Source organism: Amblyomma americanum, chromosome 10 (genome assembly GCF_052857255.1).
Source record: "Amblyomma americanum isolate KBUSLIRL-KWMA chromosome 10, ASM5285725v1, whole genome shotgun sequence".
Lineage (NCBI taxonomy): Eukaryota > Metazoa > Arthropoda > Arachnida > Ixodida > Ixodidae > Amblyomma > Amblyomma americanum.
In genome coordinates, this window is record NC_135506.1 from 109775691 (window position 1) to 109800009 (window position 24319).

A 24319-nucleotide genomic window follows, 5' to 3' on the forward strand; every position below is an offset into this window, starting at 1 on the left:
CAATCCACTCAGTGCGCGGCCATTCAGCAGCAATCTGCGCCGCACCTTTCAAACCTCGCGCGAGTAAACGCCCTGCATTGCACGTATTTTTCCGTCAGGCGCATCGAGGAGGGCCGCTACCAGCACATCGTCTTCTCCGAGTGGCTTCCGTGGCAGCTGGGGTCAAAGGCCATGGACGAGTACGATCTTTGGGTCAGCGAGAGCAGCCGCACTTCGTACGACGACAGCCTGGACGCCACTCTGAGCAACGAGTTCTCGGCAGGCCACTTCCGCTACTCACATCCCAACACAGTCCACGGATACTGGAGGTACGCTTCACACTTGCGTTCCTCACAACGCACTCTGGGAATGATCGCTTGTGTGGTACTGTCAAGAAGTGTAAAATTTAAAGAAATTTTGATTCCTTGAGAAAACAAAACTCTTTTCCTTCTTTTTTTCAGAAAAGTGCTAAATCTTGGGGGGAAAGCACTTCATTGAGCCCATTTAATTTGTAACTGAGAAATGAGTGAAGAATTATATTTTTGTATCTTAACAGCGAAGCAGCAAAATATTTTTAAGAAAAGATGGTGACATATTGCGTAGAATAGAATCGACGAAAAGCATTGCATCGGTGTGGCTCTGCACTGCTGGGGTAGGGAAATGCTTGCTTTTGTGTCTTTTCTCACATTGAGACTCTGTATGCACTCTCCCACAAGCCTGTAGCACAGCTTCGTATAAACACTACCGAACTGCGATCCGTTTCTTTCTTCGCACGGCGCGGGCGACAGGAGAATTCGGAGTTACCGACATGCGGCTAACATCAGTGGTTCGTTCCTATAAAAAGCTTGCCACCATTGTGGACAGGTCCAGATGCTTGGCACAGTCGCAAACAACTCATTTAGAAAAACTTTTACAGTGCATAGGGAGGTGAGGCTGTATAGATAGCTACGTTTGGATATTTATGGCTTATTTACGCCTATAGAAGCGTTTTCTGGCGGGCTAGTTGAGGATTGAAGTTCATTTTCAAGCTGCGCAAACAACCACAGAGTAAAGGGCACACACACAGAGAACACAAGCGCAACAATGCGCTTGTGTGTGTGTGTGTGTGTGTGTGTGTGTGTGTGTGTGTGTGTGTGTGTGTGTGTGTGTGTGTGTGTGTGTGTGTGTGTGTGTGTGTGTGTGTGTGTGTGTGTGTGTGTGTGTGTGTGTGTGTGTGTGTGTGTGTGTGTGTGTGTGTGTGTGTGTGTGTGTGTGTGTGTGTGTGTGTGTGTGTGTGTGTGTGTGTGTGTGTGTGTGTGTGTGTGTGTGTGTGTGTGTGTGTGTGTGTGTGTGTGTGTGTGTGTGTGTGTGTGTGTCCTTTGCTCTGTGTTTGTTCTTCGCGCGGTTCGGAAATGTACTGAAAAGAAAACGTTTTTATGCGCTCATATCTCTAGTGCTGAGGCGTTCCTCAGATAAGCCATAAAAGCTAGACATGGTGCAGCAGAAACTCTACTCTGAAAGCCAATCTCAGCAGAGATTTAGGCTTGAGCTGGCTTATGTTAGGGCGCGGCAGCACTAAAGTGCTTAAAACTATCAAGAGAGAGCGAGAGGGTTTATTGATAGGAAAGGCAGAGAGGTTGGCCTGAAAAATAAATATCTGGCCTGCTACTCTGCTCTGGGGGACGGGAAGAGGAGGTAAAAGAAGGTCACGATGGGGGACGATAAGGATGGGAGGGGGCAGATGAAAAACTACTTTAAAAAAAAACAAGGCACACTTTCTGACATCACAAACGCGAGACAAGGTCCGTGTCGCTCAAAAGGCGTGAGAGCGCTCGCGTTGCCTTTACAGTTCTAAAACTATCTGGCCAAGCGCCGAGGATCAAATCCTCAGAGAGGAGCGATGTGTCCATAGGCTTCAGAGCAGATGCGAGTATGGGTCTTTCACGTGCATACGCTGGACACTTCCCTATCTAAGGCGTTGTCATCGCACACTCTTCATCACGAATGTGGCAAGGCGTGACAATGTGACGGCTAAACTTGTACCCTCGGCGTTTGAGAAATACGGAAGATATCTTTTACCATGGCGAGGCTTCATTCAGTTTAAGCATGAACGATGTAATGAAAACACGGGCGAGATGTGCATGCGTATGGGGACAAAGCCTATGCAAACTTCTTTGGGAAACGTTTAGGGAGCCCACGGGTGCGCCTTGCAGCCTTGCTTTATACCTTATAAGCAGCATACATAAGAAGGAAGCCGTTAGTCGTCGAAATCAAAGAGCATAGGGGATTATATAAATCTTTTCCTTTTTTAAGTATGTGTGGTGCTGATGACAGTAAAATGATAGTTTAATATTTTACCACTGATATATAATTGGTTAGAAATCAGAAAAAATGTGGTAGGGTTTCAATATCGTTAGACCGAGTAGACATGCGAAAGCATGTGTTTGGCCTGGTTGGCTAAAACACTGGTTGGAATTTGATGAAGACGCAGATGTGCAATTCACAGAACGAGAGTGTGTTGCAGTTCAACACGAGGCGTGATCGCCTGCTGCGATAGCATAGTGCTCTCGTGCAGTGGCCAGCGACGCTGATCTGTTCGCACCTCTGCGGGCTCGAAAACCAGTCACGGCAGTATTTATTTAATTTCTGCAATGGCTGTTGCTATGCTAGATTTGGCCAAGGCCACCCTACCATTGACCGTACCTTGTGTGACGCTCCTCCGAACTAACCCGAGCTCACCCGAGTTACTCCAAGCTCCACACAAGACTGTTTGTTGGGATCTGTTAAGTACTGTTTCCGCTTTAAAATTAACCACATCACACTGGCGGCTTGTCTTCTGCTCCACCAGCGGTGAACGGGTCTCCAGCTTCAACTTTCAGGCAATGCTAGCAATAAATAATGTTTTGCCCGATGCCCCTTTATTGGACCATTTTTCCTGACCCCAGCAGTAGGAGCCCTAGAGTGCTACCTTATCGTGCGTTGTGGCGAATCTGCGGCAGTCGGGAACAACATATTGCTACGGACGCTGGGAGGACGACGAAGTCGTTGGTAGCAGAATCGACCGGCATTTCCCTTGCTGATCTGTCCCCATTGACCGATTGCACAGTTTCTGTCCTGGCTCCTGACCCAACGACTGCCGTCTCCAATGTCCCTACATCGCAACCCTCCCGTGAGGACTCTATTTCCCGGATGATCGCGGCCGATCTGCCCTCTGCTGATTCTACAGCTCTTCACAGCCTTTTGTCCTCCTACAGTGATATTTTTGACTTTGTGGACCCTCCTAAACTGACGCCTTCAGAGCCCTTATCAGTGCCCTCACTGCTCCACCTGTGTTGGCGCACTTTGATCCTTAAGCCCCTACGGAACTTCGGACCGATGCGAGCTGCCATGGCATTGGTGCCCTACTTGCTCAGCGGCAACGCAACAAGCTTCGCGTTATTGCGTACGCCAGCTGTCTCCTTTCTGTGTCAGAGCGCAACTATTCTATCACCGAGCGGGAATGCCTCCCTCTGGTTTGGGCTATTGCAAAATTCCGCCCTTACTTGTTTGGGCACCCTTTCTCTGTTATCACGGATCAGCACGCCTTATGCTGGCTTTCTTCGCTCAAAGACCCTACTGGCCGGCTGGGGCGCTGGGCTCTTCGCCTTCAAAAGTACGCATTTTGTGTCGACCACAAGTCCGGTCGCTTGCACCAGGACGCGGATTGCTTGTCCCGTTACCCTGTCGATCCGCCTTCCTCCAACGAATGCGAGGCTGACGCCTGCGTCTTATCCATCTCGGCCTTCCGCAACATTGCGCAAGAACAGCGCTTGTATTCGTCGCTACGTTCCCTCATCGACCGCCTCACTGCCAACCGCTGTGATGCGTCCCTCGCCCCGTTTGTGCTCTATGAGAACGTCCTCTACAGGCGCAATATGCGGCCTGACGGCGCTGACCTCTTGCTCGTGGTCCCTCAACGCCTGCGCAGCAGCGTCCTTGAACAGCTTCATGACGTTCCCACGGCCGGTAATCTTGGAGTCTCCCGCACCTACGACAGCGTGCGCCGCCGCTTCTTTTGGCCCGGTCTATACCGTTCTGTCCGCCTTTATGTGGCCGCTTGCGAACTGTGCCAACGGCGGAAGACGCCCTCGGTTCTCCCTCCCGGGCACCTTCAGCTGATTCCCATCCCCGTAGACCCGTTTTCCCGTGTCGGCCTCGACCTTCTCGGCCCTTTTCCGGTGTCTGCTATGGGAAACAAATGGATCGCGGTCGCGACGGACTACTCCACGCGCTACGCTATTACTCGAGCGATCCCAACCAGCTGCGCAACTGATGTCGCTGACTTTCTCCTGCACGACGTCATACTCCACCACGGTGCTCCCCGTCACCTGCTCACCGATCGCGGTCGCTGCTTTCTTTCCAAAGTGGTCGCCGAACTCCTCCGCTCCTGCTCCGTCCGTCATCAATTCGCCACGGCCTACCATCCGCAGACGAACGGCCTCACTGAACGTCTGAACCGTACCCTCACCTACATGATTTCCATGTACGTCTCCGACCATCACCGCGACTGGGATATTAGCCTCCCATTTGTTACATTCGCTTACAATTCTACGTGTCACGATACAGCCGGTTTCTCCCCTTTTTACCTTCTCTTTGGCAGCGATCCTCTGCTACCCTTCGACAGTGTACTGCCCGCCACCGCCTCCACGAGTCATTACGCTCGGGATGCCATCGCTCGCGCCGACGCTGCCCGTCTTGTCGCCCGCCAGCGGCTGTCGACCTCCCAAGTCAATCAGAAACGACGTCATGACTGTCGCCGTCGTGAAGTCACCTACTCTCCTGTCTCCCTTGTGTTACTCTGGATCCCTTTCCGCCGTGTGGGCCTTTGTGAAAAACTGCTCCCCCGATATACCGGCCCTTATCGGGTCGTACGTCCGGTGACCGCGGTGACGTACGAGATCCCCCCGCTACATCCGCCATCTCCGGCCGCTGCACCCCGCACCGACATCGTCCATGTGTCCCGCCTCAAACCTTACAACTCGCCGTCTAGCTGGCCTGTGTAGTGCGCACCGGGACGGTGCTTTTGCCGCGAGGGGGGGGGGGGGGTGCTACGGACGCTGGGAGGACGACGAAGTGGTTGGTAACGAAGACGACGCTGAGCTGCGCGCTTGTGTGCTGAGAGTCTTCTCCAAGCCATCGGTTCCTTGCGTAGCAGATTACCTCTGCTCTTTCTACTGCTGCTTCTAGCCGCCACGTATCAATATTTTCAAAGCACAAGACAGGGCAGGGACCTTGAATACACACTACAGGTCGCTACGCGGGGCCTTACGAGCCTGGTCATCACGAAAGAATTTTCGCTTAGCGCGCAGGAGCGGATATGCTACAGGTGCACTATTTAAGTTCATGCTTTCTTTTAACCGGAATTCCTTCCTTTTTTTTTCCTTAACTAGGCGGTAGCGACGTCTCGCCTACCAAAGCTACGAGCGGCAGCCGTTGGTTCTGGTTACGCTGCTCGCGCTATTACGCAGACAGAAAAGACCATTCGCTACTTTTCCTCACGTGAGCAGACGTCTGTTGCATGGCAGCATTAATAGGGCGCTAAGGTACTAAGAACAATAGCTTATTGGTTACGTTTACGAGTGCCTCCTGTGACTTAATAGCAAGCTGAGCTCTGAATTTCATGGCTGCGCACCCTATCCGTCGAATGTCTTAACTTGCCACACTCAAGCCATTGCGAAGGGCCTCTTTAACATACGGTACATTTTCAGTGTTCTCTCTCAGTACGCAAAAATAGTTGCTGAATTATTTTTCTAAGGTGCAAGTTCCTGCCGTCCTCAATAAGTTGAGCTGCCCTTCTCATAACTAAAGAGAAATATAAAAGAAACGTCAGCTTAAATCATTGCTAAAAAGGCAAAGAAGACAGGAAATTCGAACGAAAGAACACGCAAAACGAGCGCTGTTTTCCAACGCTGTTCAACAATGAATCAGCACCAACTCCCCCAAATTGCTGCCTTAGTTACCTTGAAACGTGCAAAATGTGAAAGGCTGTGATAAAACATATTACGCCGGACAATATGTTCACCCAAGTGAATAACCTAAATTCTGATGTCCTTTTTTTTCAGGATTGACGAGGAAGGTGTTAACCATACCATGCTCGAGCTGAAAGACACCTACTTTATTCCGATGAACGCAACTTTCAGACCCATAGACAGCGTTCTTCGCGGATCTGTCCTGCAGGCAATGAAACCGTTCAACAGGTATGTCGCCTGCAGCGATGCGCGGTCTGCAACTAAGGCGAGCACTCATTCTTCCCAGCGAGCGTTTTTAAATGGAATAGTCAAATTTTGTATTATACTTTCACACCCGATCGCATGGCGCTTCGATACTTTCATTGCCTCGAAAGAATGCTTTCTTATCGATCAGCCTTCCGCAATGAGCAACGTGAGCCTACTGTAGCAATGATACAAAGACTCTAGACAAAAGCATTTTCGAACGAGACAGAGTTTATGAACGCATTTTTGTTTACATATTGTCATATTTCACGGCAACAATCAATATATCCCCAGGTCTGCAATCGGCAGGAATTCATTTTACTATCGTCAAAAGCCTTCTATATTGGTTTTCAACTGCAGTCTTAACCGCGAGAGACGGAAAAATTTTAAAAGAAAAATTTTGCTACACATCAGATAAATGTACCATTATCTTCAATATTTCCATAACAGTTCCTGTCAGTTTTTAATATTCAATATTTTTGTCCAAGAATGTCGAACACGTCATCAATCGCTGCACCTATTACTTTCCTTATAGAAATGATAGATGTAACTTTACGGCACAGGAAGATAGCACAATGGGGAAGGGAACAAACGCAGGACAGTAGCATCCTGGTCAAAAGCAAGTAGAATTAATAGGCTTCAGCAGGGCATGTAATGCGAGGGCAAGATAACCGACCGTCATTAAGCGTAAGGGACTCGATTGCAAGAGAAGGCAAGCGTAGAAGCGCGCGGCAGAAATTTAGGTTGGCGGATGCAATTAAGAACTTTGCGGGGATACGGTCACCGCAGGGCCCACAGGACAGGGTTAGTTGAAGAGATATGGGAGAGGCGTTTGTCAGGGAGTGAGCGTAGTCAGGCTGTAAGCTCGTAATGATGACCATAAATTATTGCCCCTGAGAAGGACGTATACAGTGTGGTAACTGGCGAACTTGGCTGAGACCACAGAACTATATTGTAGCCTACGGATGAGCGCCTGAACCTGCTCTGTACGCTTTGAAGCGGGAGACACCGAAGGAAGGAGTGTAAGGCATCGGCTCTCCTTGTGGCGGGCATGCTTTGGCAATAACTACGAAGCTCGCTGTCAACTCAAGGCACTGTCAGTAGCGCAGATTGCGGTTTAGAACAGGACGTGGCATGCGTCCTGGGCGACTCTCATTTGCACGAAGGCGTGCATTCCCATGTATCAGCGGACGACAGACAGCAGACGGAGCAAGTCTGGTGCCGATAATAGAGGAAATTGAAAAAGTAAAGGTACGAGGCACATCTGTGGAACATCAGCTTAGGCGATGCGAGCCGACAAAGCGTCAACGCATATCATTATCGAATAATATTTCACTCAAAAGATGCGAACACGCAACTATGCGTTAGGATTTGGTCCCTGTTTTTCTTTCGTTGAAGAAGCATGCCACTCAGCTTAAGTTATCAGGCTCAGATGTGGATCGAGGACTTAAAATTACGTGAAAGAGCTAAGTCCAGTTTCGCGGAGAACCTGCATATATAGTCTGCGATGTGGTTGCCCAGTATTCACTTTCAGACGAAGGCTCGCCACGTGGAAGAAGTATACCTTCAGTGAAACCGTTGCTGGGCCTGTCAGCAGCGGTAAACGCTCACCTCCAATGTCTGCAGAAGCACTGTGGTGTGGACATGTCGATCTTGGTCTGAGGCAAACACTCCCTGCAGCTACCTTTCACAAACAACAGACACGTGGAGTCAGAGCTGACGTTGCTGAATCCAGCGCACGAATATCTTTTCCTCTGAAGTAAGATTACGCAGAAGGAGATGCGAACACGAAGAAATTAGCGTCCATGTTCTCTGCTTCAGGATTTGTATTTTGAGTATATTGGACAGGAACATATCTGGGAAAAGTGGAGAGCTCGGCCGGCGGTCTGGTGCGCTAAAGTGCACAAAGTCCATTCTTATGTTAGACCAGATGCAGTTGGTGAGAACCAGGTATTTACCAGCCATGTTCTGCCGCTGGGACCGAATATTGCGCCGAAACGTCCCTACTCGGCAAACCTGAAACGACGATCACAGTGCTCAAAGACACCCAGCTTTATAGCAAGTGGCACGCTGAGATTTTCAGCTCCACGTGCAAGCGTCGCGAGGACATAGCGGACGTGATTGATATGATGTGGATATGTTCATGCTTTGGAGAACCTGACAGAACATATGAGTCCTGGGAGGCACTGTTTCTCGAACAAGAAGAACAGGGACAACGTGAAGTCATCCGTCTCGGCCTGGCCGCCGCTTAGATCCAGGAGATCCCGGTCGACGGCGGAGGTGGAGGGCATGGCTATGACCGAGCTGCGCCTCGCATCCCCGTCAACCTTTTGACGGGTTCTAATAAATGTTATTTCTCTCTCACTCTCTAGATATGTGCGCAGCCTTCATTGGGAGTTTTCCTTTCCTGTTTTTCATAACGATAAACTTTTCCTTAGCACTGCTTCCACCGTCGCTTTATGCGTAAAATATTACTGGCCTATACTCAGGAACAGCTGTTTACGACTGCCTAGTCTTAACGCAATGGTGATAGAATAAGTTGCTCTGCGTTGCATGGTAAAACTGCAGCCAAAGAAAAAGTTGTAAACGGTGCTTTCTTTTCGCTTTTGTTCATATTCTCACGCTGTTCGTTTTAAGCTCAGACAAGGCGCCTTTTGGCTCAGCCCATTGCTGTCCGCGTGAATGTTTCGAACCATCCTCGTGGTTCTCTACCGTTACTTAAACTTCGCATACATCGCAGGTTCGGCGACCATGCCGTGACGCACTACCTGTTCCGGAATCCGTGGGAAGAGCACGGCGATGATCTCTTTGCCGTGGATATCCAGAGGGGCCGTGACCACGGCATTCGCCCCTACGTGGACTGGGTCCGTCACTGCCAGAACATAGCCATCGCTGACTTTAGTGACCTAAAGAAAGTCATGCCGGAGGAGATCGCCATGCTCTACGCCGAAGTCTATGAGTAAGAAACTGGCCGCTTTGAAACCGCGATCGCGTCTCGGTAACCACGACCAGAGTGCGGCATGTTTTACGCACCGAAACAAAAGAGAGCGACGTCACACTATAACAAAGTGAACTTAGGTAGCACCGAAAGACGATAATGTTACATTTTTGTGGTGGTGAAATGTTTCAATGTGCTTAATGTCCTCTTCTTCTAACGTTCCTGTAATGTTACACATGTTAGAAGAACCTTCCCGTAACATTCATGAAACATGTAAACATTATCAATGTAATATTCTCGAAAATGGTGAAACAGCGCTGCAGAAGCATGCAGGCCCGGCATTTGTGTCGGCACGCAACTTACAACGCTCTGCAAGAACCAACGACGAGAGCGACTTCATCTCCACTATACAGCACAGCATGCAACTCGTATTCACTCCCCTCCGAACAGATATCATGCAGTCGAGCTTATATAGCCACTAGTGCGGGGTGTCCTATGAGTGATAGGGGCGGATGGCAAATAAACAAAATTTTCTAACAAAATATTGGGGCTTAGCATGTAATCTGTGGCGAGTGCTAAGAGGTGAGGTTACGAAGTACACTGCTGGGGTGAAAAAAATCTCTACTCTAAGCAGGGTGGGAAAATTTCTCAAAATCAGTGCCAGAAATATATTTGCTATGTTGTTTTATACTTAGGACTCTAATATTATAAAAAAAAATTAGGAGGCTATAATAAAACAATGTTTAGAACGTGAAAGTAATGTTTCCTATATAGCTTATAGCGTTATATGTTAATTTTCAATGATAATGTAAAGTTATAATACAGCATGTAACGTTACTGCAGCTTACATAGCATTTTTACAGCATTATTTAATATTCGGTGCTACCTGAAATTGTTCGGGTCTGAAGCACACATATAGGTATACGAGTCTCACGGACACTATAAATCGGCTCCAATTCGCTGGGAGTGTTCTGCGCTGAACCGTACCCGCGCTTTGTACTCCGAACAAAAAGTTGTTGCCGAAACTAGTTCCCGAAAAGTAAAGTTTTCTGTACTTCAATTCTAGCCAAAATACAAAATTCGCCTAGAAAGGACGCAGGCTATGAAAACCTTCACCTGTTAAGAGAGCAAATTCGTCAAGTCCGGAGTATACCTGCCTAGAAGGAGTTATCAAGTGGCAACCGGATTTGGCGTTTTGTGTCCGGCAAAGCCGGTCAGCGTAGAAAGTAGTGAAGCTGAATCATTTTGAAAAGTAAATCACTAAGTGCTCAATTTTATCCCTTTCGGCGCTATGCTCCGATAATGAGTACCAACTAACTGTATTTTTAGAGCCCTATATTCATAAATATTGTAAAGACCAAACTGAAAATTCGCAGAAAAGTATCAACCGCTCACCATCCGCCAAACAAAAGACCCATTCTAGCAGAGCACTACAAGAATCAAGGACGCCATGGGATGTGCATGTTATCATTTTTTTTGTTCCCTAGCTGCTTACTTGGCCGTGCGGATAGTTTGAGATGTTTTATGAGCGTTGCTCTTACTGCTTGCGTTCGTCAAGGACGCGTCTTTCTGCAATGAAGGTGAAATTGACCGAAACAGTAATCACGTGACCGCACTATATCACACATGAACAGTCGGCGCGTACCACCTCATTTGATACATCTACTTTTTATTCGTTATATATGGGCCAGTATAGCGGCCATTGAAGTGGGACCTCGTGCCCCCCCGTCCGCTCGGGACCACCATTCGCATAAAATTTTGCAGCCTCCCGTTTGACGCAGAATGTTCGAAGAATGTTTCAAATGACTTGTCATATTCCTCAGGATAAAATTACTAATCGTGATGACGTCCGAAATATGTTTGGGATTCGCAACGACGACCTTTCCGCTCCCAAACCGCGCATTTCGAGGACCTTCAGACGGTCCTTACGGCCGAATCGATAGTCGCAGAGGTTTCTGGATGGTGTCAAACTATTTGTCGCGTGGTTGTGCGCACATCTATAAAATTTATAACTGATATAACAAGGAAATATATCCGATATAGCGAAGGTGGCTGTAAATTGCAGTAGTAGCGCAAAATCTATAAGGCTAGATGGCGCTGCTTGAGTCTTAGAAGGGATGTTTCCGGAAATCAAACATCCGCGGTTGTTTTGATTTGACCTTCTCCACGTTTTCTGAGGACACCAATGTAAACACTTGAAGCTTCCGTAGCTAACGCTCTTGAGTCGAACATTGAGGCAGTATTGGCGTAGAAGTTCAGCTTTAATGGGGACGACAACTCAACTAAACTATTTAAAATCTGTTACTGGGCGAGTTGGTATTCCATGCTTACATTCACAGCGCAAAGACGAACACGGACATGAGGGGAGACAACACAATACGCCGACTTCAAAAACCTTTATTGCTGCGCGCAGCGAATGCATATAGAGTACAGCGGGCATGCGCAGCAACGAAAAGGAAAGTCATGTGAGACTAGTAGCAGCGCCAAACCGGATGGGAAACACATCCTCATAGGTAAAAGAAAGAAAACATAAAGCTAAAACCTAAAAAGTGAGGAAGCAAACAAGAACAAAAATACATAATACCCTAGTTGGAAATTCGTAAGACACGACGTTCCTTATCACTTAACAACACCGATGGGGTGCTGACACAGTAATCTCCTTTTTCTGCAATCTCATCAGTCTCAGCTCTCTCTCTGGCAATTTTGCTGACATACTTATGAAGGAATGTTGTTCTTTTCAAAAAGGGACCACGTTCCTTACATTGCTGGCAATCACGGCAGTGTATACCTAGATGGCGGGATGCCCGATGACACTATTGCTGTGTTCCATGAGCCTCTCGTTTAGACATCTGCCAGTTTGGCCAATGTAGGCTCGGCCACAGGGCAAAGGTATAGAGTAGACTACGTCTTTCGCGCACTCTACAAATGGTTGCCTTACCTAACAGTGCACGAATCGCTCCCAGTAATGGTGAAATTTACCCTCTTGCAGTTTCGACAGCTTCTCTCGTGCGGAAAACACCACGTGCACACCTGCTCTTTTCCCTATTTTCTTGAGCTGGTGGGCGATGGTGTGCATGTAAGGTTGTACCGCAATATTTTTTCTCCAATTTGTGTCAACCCCGCCGATGTCTGGTAGTACTTCCCTGCTTTCTTTGAGCATGTTCTCGGCAACCGATAACAAGAGTGCACATGGGTAGCCAGAGCCGCTCAACCGGGTCACCTGGCTAGAGAACGCAGAATCCAGTCGATGCTCACATGATTTAGTGAGAGCACTGCCAAAGCAAAACTTTACAATTTCCCGTTTCACAAGTTTTGAGTGGGCTGAACCAAAAAGGACAGACTTGTTTCCTCGCGGCTCTTAAGCCCAACACACATGGTCAGCAGAAAAACTATTTAGCCCCCCAGAAAAGGACAATAAATGCAGTGTACCATTACTTAAAGGGCATGGTGGTTAGCGTGTATCGTAAGTGAAGCTAGGAAAGTGGCGTTCATAAAATCGCTTTATCTCTATTTAAAGCCGTGAAATAGCACCTCAGATCTTTTTCTCCATGTTCAAACGATTGGTGTGGGCTTGCAGAGTAGAAGTTGCAGAACATGCAGAGTTAATAGAAGATGCCGGGAGGTGGATTTTGTATGCTGCGTCAATGGTGAAGCCCATACATTAGTCTCCTGTAGCCAAGCTCTATACAGAAACAAATAAACACCACTAAAACTTATAAGAACGGCACTAGTGATAATGTTCTTAAAGTGAAATCTCTGCCAAAACACATCTGCTTCTCAGCAGCAACGAAGTGTCCATGTAGAACAATTGCGAACAATTTTGAAGCTACCAGGCCACTGTTCTTCCAATTTGAATACATGTGCTAAATTCTCTGCATACTGGACATGTTCCCTGGAATTGTGCAGAGACATGACCCACTACCTTCAAGGTATAGTTTTCCGAATGCCTGCAATCTAGTCTTATACAAATTCATAAAAACAGCACAACATATCGTACAAGAATATCTGAGTAAAATAAAATATTCCTGTGCATTGAGTTTTACACAGATATTTCGAAAACTGCAGTTTGTGTTACAAGTACAATAGCGCAGGGGTACCGGGAAAAAACAGGACTCCATCAGTGCACTTCAATATTTACAGCCGAATGTTATGCCGTGTTATGTTTTCTAAATGTTACGCTTGTCGCCATATGAAAATGATAACTGACAGCATCGAGGACAGAATTGTCTGAATCGATTCCCTGAGGAAACTCACTACACTACATTCCAGCAACGCAGTCATGCCGTAGCTTGGTGGTGCAATACGTAATATAAAAAGTTCAGAACACAAGCATGTGGTGTAGAGTTCTGCTGGGGCTAGAAACAGCTGTGAATAATGGCAACAAGAGAGCGGACGTTTGCGCAGCACAAGCTCGCAACCACAAAATTAAGCAAATAAGCATGTCCCATAAAAATTACATGAAGTTAGTATACTCTAAATTAAGATAAATGGCAGTATACTTGATTTAAAGGAGTATACAATAGGCTACATTTGTTGAAAAAAATTTCTGCAGAATCGAAGTCGTGTGCACGCCAGGAACGCATCATTTAAGTGATATGTCACCTTTGTATTGACACACGTACCTTACACGCAAATTTATCCTAACAAAACAGAAGAAACATGTGAAGTCTGCGTAGATATGGTAACCACAAACCTCCTTTTATATTGGTGTCCTAAACTCGAGAGTCTAAAAGAAGTGTTTCACACAGTTATATGATGAACAAATCCTGTTGCACCCCAAGCTACTCCTGGGCCTAAAATCGCTTGCTGACATTTTCTATCTTACGCATTTTTAAAGGCAGCAGGGCTTCAGCAAATTCTCTCTTTTCTTTCCCGCATTGCAGACTCATTGCCCTTGCATTTGGCACGTGATGGTCTTATCCACCTAACTGGAATAAAACCGAACACAACCATCATTTTGTGCGCACCGTTTAATATTTGATGGTGCGTCTGAAGACTCCCCGGAAAACTTTTATTTCACTAAGACAAAACATGCTCTGGCTATCCTAAAAGGAAGCTGCATATGGACTGACTGGAAGAAATAGCAGAAAAGAAAAAGTAGAAAACTCGCCTGGCTAGCATTCAATGGGAGTACACAGGACGCATTGGGAACAGTTACCAGTATTCGCCAACTTAGAAGCAGCCGAAAGTGACCATACTGCCCACTGTACCAACGCGCAAGACCAAGCTTTTGTTGGCGGTCAACGGTCGAGAATGTTTGGTATAACAAAGTCGGCTATTGCCCATTTCGGACCAAGTTGCAGATGTGTTGCAAGCTAGATGCTTGTAATAGAACACTGAGAATCTATGGGAACAAAGGTTTTACAAACCCGGGCTTGAGCAGCTAAAAAACAATGCTTCGAGGCTTTTCACGTGCGCGATTTCATGAATGCCCTCAATTTCAGGCACGCTCAAGTTAATCAAGACGTCATTTCTGTCGCATGAAAATATTAGTGCCTTGGGGGCGAGGCCTGGGTAAGAGATCATGTGCAAAATTCAAGCCTATTCTAACCACTCAACACAGTGCCCTCATATCAGGACACGGCCCCATTATTTAGCACCCGTGCATTGTCCTTTTTCGGTTACACGGCTGTCAGAGAAATTAAATAAGTCTGTAGAAATTCCTCGGTTGTAGAAGAAAATCTAGCAATGAAAGGATTATAAGAGAAGAGACACGCATTAAGTGGCAATCGTGCAAGGCACAAGAACAAAAAATAAAAAAGCAGTAATATATGCAGCCATCTAGTTAACAGATGATCACTTCAGCGAGTTATAACCACAACTAACAGACTCCAAGCGAAAGAACCTTGGCAGTGAATTAAACTAAACCGAGAGCGGGGTTAGGCGACCGCCCGTCGGCTACCACTACGACCCAAAGCGACCCTCATTGTCGGCGGTATCTGCGATACATTTGAAGGCGAGGCCGCAGAGAGGAGCAGAGAAGGCGGCGGCTTGATACCCGGGAGCTACTCTCCATTTGTCTGCTCCTTGTATAGTTCCCCGCAAAAAGAAGACGCGAGGGCATCGATCCCGGTTCCCTTTCTAAGCTCATACCCGCTAAAAGCTAGCGCGCGTGTGATGTATGTACGCGTATCCGTCGCCACAAATCCCAAGTCAAAAGTCTTCAGGCGACAGGGCTTGCTTTTGAACCGCGTAGCTGCGCACCTACTACACCCTTGAATCTCGGAAAGTATGCAGAGGTGAGCTTTGGCTGGAAGATAGGGGCATGCCGTACCTACTCAATTACAGTGCCCACAACCATGCACTAAGGGCACTATACTTTTCTCATTGATCTCTACAGCTGAACGCATACATAGTCAGCTTAATGAAATAACTTTCGTGCATGAAGTTCTTCAATTCAGAGCCTGTCATCGCGTACTATAATGCTAAATACTAAGATCTCTCAAAGGAAGCTTCACGTAGGAATCGTATCCTATTGGGACACTGCCTGGAACTGACAGCTGCCTCAGTAAACCAAACAGCGTTTTGTTGCGCATAGACCTATAGATGGCTTTCGCATGGGTGAGTTTCACTGTTTCGACCATTCTTGTAGGGATGTCCGAGACATAGACCTGTTTTCTGGAGGAATATCTGAGACGCGAATCGAAGGAGCTCAGCTTGGGGCCACCTTTTCCTGCGGCGTGGGGAAACAGTTTCGAATTCTTAAGTACGCCGACAGGTTCTACTACGAGCACGCAAACCAGTCGGGATCATTCAGCGATGGTAAGTGGTTCTTAATAAAACATCTAGCGTGAGGAACATGCTTTTATTAGGCACTCAGTTTTCATAGACATGCTGCGCTTTGTATAAAATCGGCAGGTCTCACAAGAATGTAAAGAAAAAAGTTGAAAATGTTCAGCTTTGCCTGAACTTTCATTACTGCGAGGTTAAATGCCGACGGTCGTTCCACTGCTGCTGTTTATGGCAAAGCTTTAGCACTGAGTGATGTTTGCACCTGACTGAGCTTGATAAAGGCTTGCGTGAAGCAGGTGATCAACTTCCACTGGATGTGAACAATTAAAAAACAGTAATTTGGAACTCCAGCAGCATTTTATTGACCACGGACGCGGGACGTTGTAAAGTACTGAGCGCCGCGGTACATGCACGCATGGAGATAGCAATACGATGGCATTTAGGCTGTCGTCATACTTTCTTGCTTCTCCCTTGTGATAGCCTCTGATTGGTCAATTTCCTGATGACATCACCAGGGACACATGACGCCAACATGGACAGTCAGAGAGCAGCGCGAAATTTGAAATTCCCTCTAAATTTCCTGATTGGTCGAGAGACGCCACATGACCTTGTGGCGTCATTACAACCTGCCCAACGGATTCTGAGGAAACTGCCCACTGTTGCCAAATACAATGCAGCTGCTACCTTCCAGGAGCGGCGCTGCGCATGAGGTTTACGGGAGCTAGGGAAGATCAACCGGAGACTAACAAGCCACACCACTGGCGGTGTTAGAAACAGCCACCTGCCGCGGCAATGATGAATCGCTTAATCGTTGCACCACTGAACCAATACGTGCACCACTTCCCGCCATCTAAGAATGCGGTTGAGAGGGTTATGACACCATCAACAGCACGTGACCAACAGTGGACCAATAATAGGGCACCTCCAAAGTTGTAAATATCACGACCTAAAAAATATCGAAGTTGGCTTACCGCCAAAAATTCTCAAGGACCCTCAAAACTTAGGAAGTAGGCCCACCCCAGAAAATATATAGAGATGTAATAGTGGGTGAGATTAGTAAAGTCTTATTTGAAAATCTTATGGAAGGTACCCGAACATTCTAGAAGGTGATGACTCACGCATACCTTATAAGGTTATTGGAACCGGTTCCAACTGCAGTTTAGGCTGGAAAGTCGATAAGAAAACACTAGACTGTCATTACAAATCAGAGAAAGTTAGATAAAATGCTATCGTATTTCCTTTTTTAAATGTGTGTTTAAGAAGGCCCCCAAGTTTTTTTTTTCTTGCTATGAACAGCCGGAAGATACTCTATCAGAATGAAATGAAGCTTCTCTAGCACAGTTTCGACTCTATAATGAGTGCAGTCAAGGGAGGATATATCAAACCCTGATATTTCGAATTGTTCACTATATCGAAAACATACATTATCCCCTTCAAATTGCTGCGTAGAAAGTCGTTCTGTGCATCGGAACTTTTTCTCCGGCCACTGAATTTATTGAACCGTGTGGCATCCCTGCAAGGCGCTCTTCCTAACGGCAATCTTTAACTATCCGCACTCGGAAACGGCTCGGCTGCGCGGCCTTGGATACCTGCTGCCAGCGCTTACGCTTTCGGTCTCTAGTAATTTTCAAGCCACATCGCTGTCATGCGCTGCGTAGCAAAACGTAACAGCTATAGCTGAGATTCGCTATACTGCGAACAAAGAAGTATAGCGCAAATATTTGCGAGTTTTTAACGTGCAATGGGCGCCACGCTTCGCATGGGCTTTTGCATTTCGCCTCCACCGAAATGAAGCCACCGCGGTTGGTATAGAATCCTGCGAACCTTGTTCAACAGCAGATCGCCTTGGGCTCTGAGCAACCTGTACAAAGCGATATGTTAAATATGCAAGAAATCTATAAAGGTACAGACAGTAGACAAGGATCGTTTTTGCGATATAAAAACACTAATTCCTGGAGCTTTAGCTAATACATACTTATTGTTTTCCCTTTTTTTATAGGTTAGCATCGACAGTGTTTTTTTTATGTAAAAGTGGCAAAGTCATGATGATGCAACGCAAATTCTGTGATAGTGTAAGGTACACATTGTGCAGGACGCAAAACATTTGTGGCTACTATTTCAGAACAACTGGCCACAATTAGAGAAACGACAATGGCTAAAGTTATGTGCGAAAACGTCCATGGACTGGACAGCGCTACCCTGAATCGAAATGTTTTTCTCCGTCCCGAAAATGGGTAAGCATCCAGGTAACTCATTTTCACTGGTAAAGGCGCTGCATGTTAGGAATACATCATCACCAACGCAGCTCAATTGCTGCAGCCATTGCTTGATCTCACAATTTTTTATGCTAAGTTTACTACTGCCCTTTAACTGCTTGTGTAACGTGCTATGAGAATGAAGAAAACCAAACGAAAACGTCAAGGCAGAAAATGCATAGGCATAGGCGATCTTTACAAAACGGATCATTCTTCGTCTTTCTAATGTTCGCCAGTCATTCTTTTTTTTATCCCCTGAATCTTCTACACTGGGTTTCTGTATCAATGTTCATTACGGGCCTAGCTCGTTTGCTTCGGGGTGTTCCTGCATGTGAAAGGCACGTCCTTCTACTCGACCGGCCTGAGGGCTAATCAAACCATCGAAAAAAGTTTCTTCCCCCTTTTTATGCTCATATCACGTGGAAGTGACAATCAACTATTATCTGGCGAAAGCGCATTTTTCTACTGGCCACTGCGATGCTCTTTGCGCATCATGATTCGCAAGCTTGTGCGTCACCCAAAGAATCGGCACCCTCACTGAGGAAAAAAAGTTACCGAATGGAACTTTTACGTGCTGTATTATGCCATTATTATATAATACGTATTGTTCATTTATCTGTTTTCATTCCTGCAGACAACAGCACCGGCCAAGCACAAAAGGCTTACAGTGGCACTCTGCCCTCGAACTGCTGTACATTGCGTTGGTTTAGTGGATATGGCGGTTGGCCGCTGAGCCCAAGAACTCTAGATTGAATCCCAGCCGCAACGGCCGCATTTGGAAGGCGGTGGAATGGAAAAACAGTTATTGCAGTCAATGATATCACTGCATGTTAGAGGACCTCAACTTCGGTCTAAATTAATCCGGAACCATACGCTACAGCACCTCTCACAGTCCTTGCTCAGCTTTGAAGCTTTAAATCCCGCATTGACAGATTGACAGGCTAGTGCAGCAGCCGAGACATTCACGCTGCTAATACAGAGACATTGATGCGAAGGAACTGGATCTCCCGCCGGTAACAAAGGAACACGTAGAGAAAGCCTGCTTAACAAGCAATTCGAACGGGAAGACCGGCAATTGGGGAACAAATTAAAATCTTTTAAAGGATGCTAGAGACATAGTGCCGCATAAACCCGCCACCCTACACACACAATGCCTCGCTACCTCGAGGGTACCGGTATCTTCGAAGAATGCTAACAATTATATTAATCCACGAATTTTTTTGTATGCGGACGGCTTGAAAAAACATTTTTCAGCTTACTGTTCGTTGCTTTCATGGTATTAACAGAAGTATTTCAGTTTCAGTTTCAATTCTCAATTTATTTTCACCAAAATAAAGAATACATGGCGAAAAGGGGGGTAGGAGAAAAAGCTGCACAATAGCAGCTTCACAAAGCTCCAACCGCCCAAGCAACAATGACAGCACTGTAACAATTCAATATTTTGTTCATTTTACAAGAAAAAAGAAATCACAGTGAAAAAGAAAGTATAGAGCAGTCTGTTGTTACACTAATGGTGGTTAACAAGCAACTGCATTGTGTCAGCCTTGTTAAGTACCGTAATGTCTATACCTTGCCTCGCTAAGTCATTGAATGTGTGGAGGAGTGTGCATTCAATGCGTTGGCGGCCATAACTTGTGCTCGTGACTGGAATTTTCCAGGGAAGTTTATGGCGGTGAGGGTATACGTATTCTTGTTTGCGGAGATTAGCGAGTGAAAGGAGTGTATGTAACTTGCCCTGTATCGCTCTAGTGTAACTTTTTATTAGTTTGTACTTGTATATGTTTCTGCTTTCATTAATTTGTAATCTGTAGTAGAGCTACATCAAACTTAGGTTTATGACAACGAAGGGGCACCGCAAGGTTTTGGAAAGGGTGCCCAACAACAGACCAGATTCACACCTTCAATCAAGTGACAGATAAATGGGCAGAGTATAATCAATTCCTGTATTTTGCCGCTTTTCACAAAACCTAAGCCACGTCTGGGTGGCGCCCCGAACTAGTTTAGGTAGGATCGGCGCTCACAGAAACACGTCGTTTGCACCTTTACGATCGCTTCGCCAGCTCATGCAGACTTTGTGATCGGTTTTCTATAAAAATACAGGACGTTTCACGCAAGCCTTCACATAATTTTTAAAAGCAGCATTTTTGAGTCAGAAGAGTGCTTTTTCAGCATAGCATTCTCAGTGGTGTAGTACATCAGAATACAGCTAAGACGTGCTATTTAGCAAGCTGGTTAAGTAATATTGAATAATTAACTCTTACCTGTTACTGTTAGGCTCATAAATTATTCAGAGACGTGTAGCCCAACGTTATTAATATCCATTACAGTTTTAAGAATTTCGGAAACATGGGTACCCTCGGCACTCTGGCCGAACAAACTTTGGCTATTTCGACGAGTTACGCGCATTGGAGAGGTTGTTTTCCCTACAATCTTCTCTAAAGCGTGCGTATTTTGGCGCGATGCAGACAAGTGGCAAACTTTTCTAGCTTCTTTCCTTCGCTAGCGCTTAACACATTACAGACAATCGCTAGGTTTACATACCTGTAGTGACAAATGCAGGAAATTGATTTTCTATAGTTCTGTCATTCACCCGTTCGTTGTACAACAGTCTCTAACGCTGACGTCATTTATCTTGAGTTCTTTCTATATATAGCACCTGCCGATCGACTGCCGCTACGCTTTCGCAATAGCCGTTCCCAAACGGCACACAGCCATATCTTTGTTGTCTCTTCTTTAGCATTTTCACACCATCAAGAAACGAAAGCTCGGCTCATACGAGGTCGCTACCATTTACAAACAAGTGAGAGTTAATAGTGAAAATTTAAAACCAGTCCGATTCCTCCTAGGCTGCCCACAGGAGGAGTCCTGCGTAGCTCCGTCTTGATTGCTTTAGGCGGCCACTCTAGGTTGTGAGAATTTGTAATAGATTACGAGAGCATTTCATTCAGTCGAAATATGAGCGACCATGCACACACTACGCAACCGGATCGTGTTGGAGGCATTAATTTAATGGTACTCGAAAATATCTAAGGTCACTCATCAGTGACGAGATTGTTTCGAAGATAAAGAGATAAAATCCAGTCAGCAGGGGCGCCGTGCTGGAGGACGCGATTCACCGCGTATGCGCATAAGACTTTCAGGTTACAATAAGAATAACAATTATTAGAAAACTGTTTAGTAACATCCAATTTGCTGATGACATTGCCTTGATTACTAAGCAGGAGACAAATTGCGGAGCATGATTGAGGACTTGATAAACAATGTGGTGGGCTTAAAGTTCATACGGTGAAAACTACAGTAATATTCGACAGTCTGGGATAAAAAAAACTGTTTAGGATACGCAGTGCAGTACTGGAAGTGGCCAAGGACTCCATATCTATGTGGGGCACCTAGTGACTTCATATCTGGCCAACGAGAGTGGAATAGGAGGCGATAAGTTAAGCGCAGGTGTGTTTTTTTATAGTTAATGGGAGACCAGTGGCAGATACCTTTTCCCTGGAGCACTTTCGCACAGATGATGACGATGAACCTCTACCTGTACATTCTCTATACGGGCAGCCATCGTCTCTGAACGCAAGCATAAAGCCAAAATGTATCTTGTTAGCCCTGATTAACACAGTTCTTTTTATGCACATATTGAAGGGGATATTATTCATTTCTTCAGAGCTTTTTGTACGAGCGGCCCTCATACTAAAGTCGAAACTGTTCGATGACCCATAGACTTCCAGTTATAACCAGGATGGAAGCATTGAGAATGTTCCTTTGAAAAACACAGAAAGACAGAACGCTGGCTTGGCTCTCTCGTGATATTGATCTGCAATTGACGCGCATAATAATCTCGGAAACAAGTCTTATTAAAGCGTGGGATGCATATAGCGCACTCAAGTTTTCCGCTTTGTTACTACGTTGTCTGTTCTTCAAGTGGCGGAACGTAGCAATGCTACGTAGTACGGCGTTTTGTAATCCGTGGTGCTGTGAAACGGGGAATTTTCATTCTGCTCATAATTGAACAGTTCACAATTACTGCCTGTAAATTACTCTAGGTTTGGAAATCACTAATCCTTACCTCGTCGCATTCGTCGCAGGACGAATGGAGTGAAATGCAACGATCTGCCGGATATCGACCTCAGCAAATGGAAAGAAGAGCCCGGAAGCGAATACTAAGCCATCGACGACAACTGCAGCAGTGCGAGATAGGCTCTGTAAACCTTGCATATTAAACGCCTGAAAACCAAAGGCTTTGTGAGTTCGAACAAACGAAACGCTTTCAAGGCGCCCAGTACCATTTAGTACACCAAATAATGCCTGCTCCTTTTTTTAACAACCGTTATTACGCTGCTCTTCCAGTCCTAAGTGAAAAAGCAGAGCATGCGCCTTCACTGTCATCCAGCAATCATTTTGCTCTGTTCACATTGTACGCGTTCTGCTACAAATGAGGTTACTAGCTCTAATAGCAACAGACTAATTGGATAACACCACCTTATATACGTGCCACCTCTCATTAAAACGTGCTGTACCTGAAAGAAATTCTTCAACACATTCATTTCTGCACGCTAAAGTTCAATAGTTAAAACTGTGCCATTGTGGCCTTAAAACAAGCAAAATCTTTCTTATTTCTCCACATGTGTAACCGACGTCTTCTTGTTGACCTCATTCAGCATACATTCAGCAGGCACTCCCGCCTAAGATGGGATGAAATGGAGGCGGCACACTCGTTCTATTGTGTATCCAGCTGTGGGGAAGAAGTTGGATAGAAAAATGAAAAAGGTGAAGGAATTAGGAAAACGAAACCGAGATTAAGTACGTGCAGGTAAGGATAAAGGAAAAAAACGTCTCCAAACTGCCTCTAATGTCACATAATTTCAGGCATTGCAACAGCAGCCGTACTGCTTCATGCGAAATGCACCAGTTGGGCACCAGCCTAAGGATCTAAGCCGCCGAGAGCAATCAAGTTTCCAGATGCCTCAAACGGCAACTCTGTCGATTGTTTTGTTATATTCGCTGAGTTCTTTCTCATCAGAGTGCACAACTTCATTTTTAAAACATTCAAACAACAACTTTCAATAAGCATAAAACTTGAACCAAACCCAGAGAAGCTGATTTGCGTGACGTCAGTGATAACGCCCCTCTTGGCAAGCAAACCGCATTCTTGCGCTGCCGCGCTGAAACAACAGCGAATCGTCCCATGAACACAACGTACGAAGACCGAGCTCAAAGCCACGGTACTTCCTCTATGCCTCCCACGTTGCAATTGAGAGTTTACTACGCAGACAACTTCAGTGTAAATGACTAACCGTTTACCGTTCATCTCCTCCCATGAGAGAGGGGTCTGATCAGGTCGATGCTGGGCGAGCGCTGCACCTTGTGCATTTAATGCGTCACCAATCGAAGGGTAGGTGCAAGAGAAAATGGCGACCACAGTCCGTCAGAAACTAATGACAGGCGGCTGGCGGGTAGCCTGCCTACCGGGCTAAGAAAGAACTTACTATACTACCTCCGATATGCCACCTTGGATATAACAAACTTTCGTGTGTTGATCTCGGGTATAACGAACTTTCATGTGCTACCTCCGGTATAATGAACTTTCGTGTCAAGACCTCAGACATTGTCGTAGCGCGTTCTTCGTCTTTGCGCTGTTCTCGAGCGCGCGGCTCCTCGAAGCGAGGAAACTCATGTATAAACGGTTGAGCAACTGACGTTCAGCCGTTCGCCTCACCAAGCTCTGTGGTGCTGCATCCTTTCTGATCTGCTGGTCATTCCTGGTTCCGTGACATCTGGTGCAAGTGCGGGGTAACGCGCCCCAATCCCCGGACCCCAGCACCAAGCCGAGACTCGAGCCCGCCCAAATGTACTACCGTCGAGATTACGCCTACCCGCTAGGGTAGCCGAGGCTCCGAGGTCTTCAGCCGGAGTTCAGGCTTCTCCAATCCGACCGTACCACGACGACATAGCCAGCTGCTCCAGCACCACCTTCGCCCATCTCGCAGCCCCCGTACTTCCAAGGCTTCCCAGGCGAAGTCTCGGAGGACTTACTGGAGAAGTTTGAACGCGTCGCCCAATACTGCAAGTGAGCTGACGATTCGGAGCTCCAACACGTGTTTTTTTCGCTGGATGGTGCAGTCCGCACCTGGTTTGAAAACCAAGAGACAGCACTAACCACGTGGAGCTCCTTCAGAAACCAGTTT

General features: G+C 46.4%; 1 protein-coding gene across 1 annotated transcript in view; it reads left to right on the forward strand.

The window, feature by feature from the left end:
• LOC144108624 (chorion peroxidase-like) overlaps positions 1-22298 on the forward strand; it is a 57555-nt gene extending 35257 nt beyond the window's left edge. Inside the window, exons 6-11 of the mRNA XM_077641813.1 lie at positions 99-308; positions 6060-6194; positions 8950-9168; positions 15740-15909; positions 18002-18113; positions 22220-22298. Of these exons, the coding sequence (XP_077497939.1) occupies positions 99-308; positions 6060-6194; positions 8950-9168; positions 15740-15909; positions 18002-18113; positions 22220-22298 (925 nt within the window). The remainder of the gene's footprint in view (positions 1-98; positions 309-6059; positions 6195-8949; positions 9169-15739; positions 15910-18001; positions 18114-22219) is intronic.
• The last annotated feature ends 2021 nt before the right edge of the window (positions 22299-24319 follow it).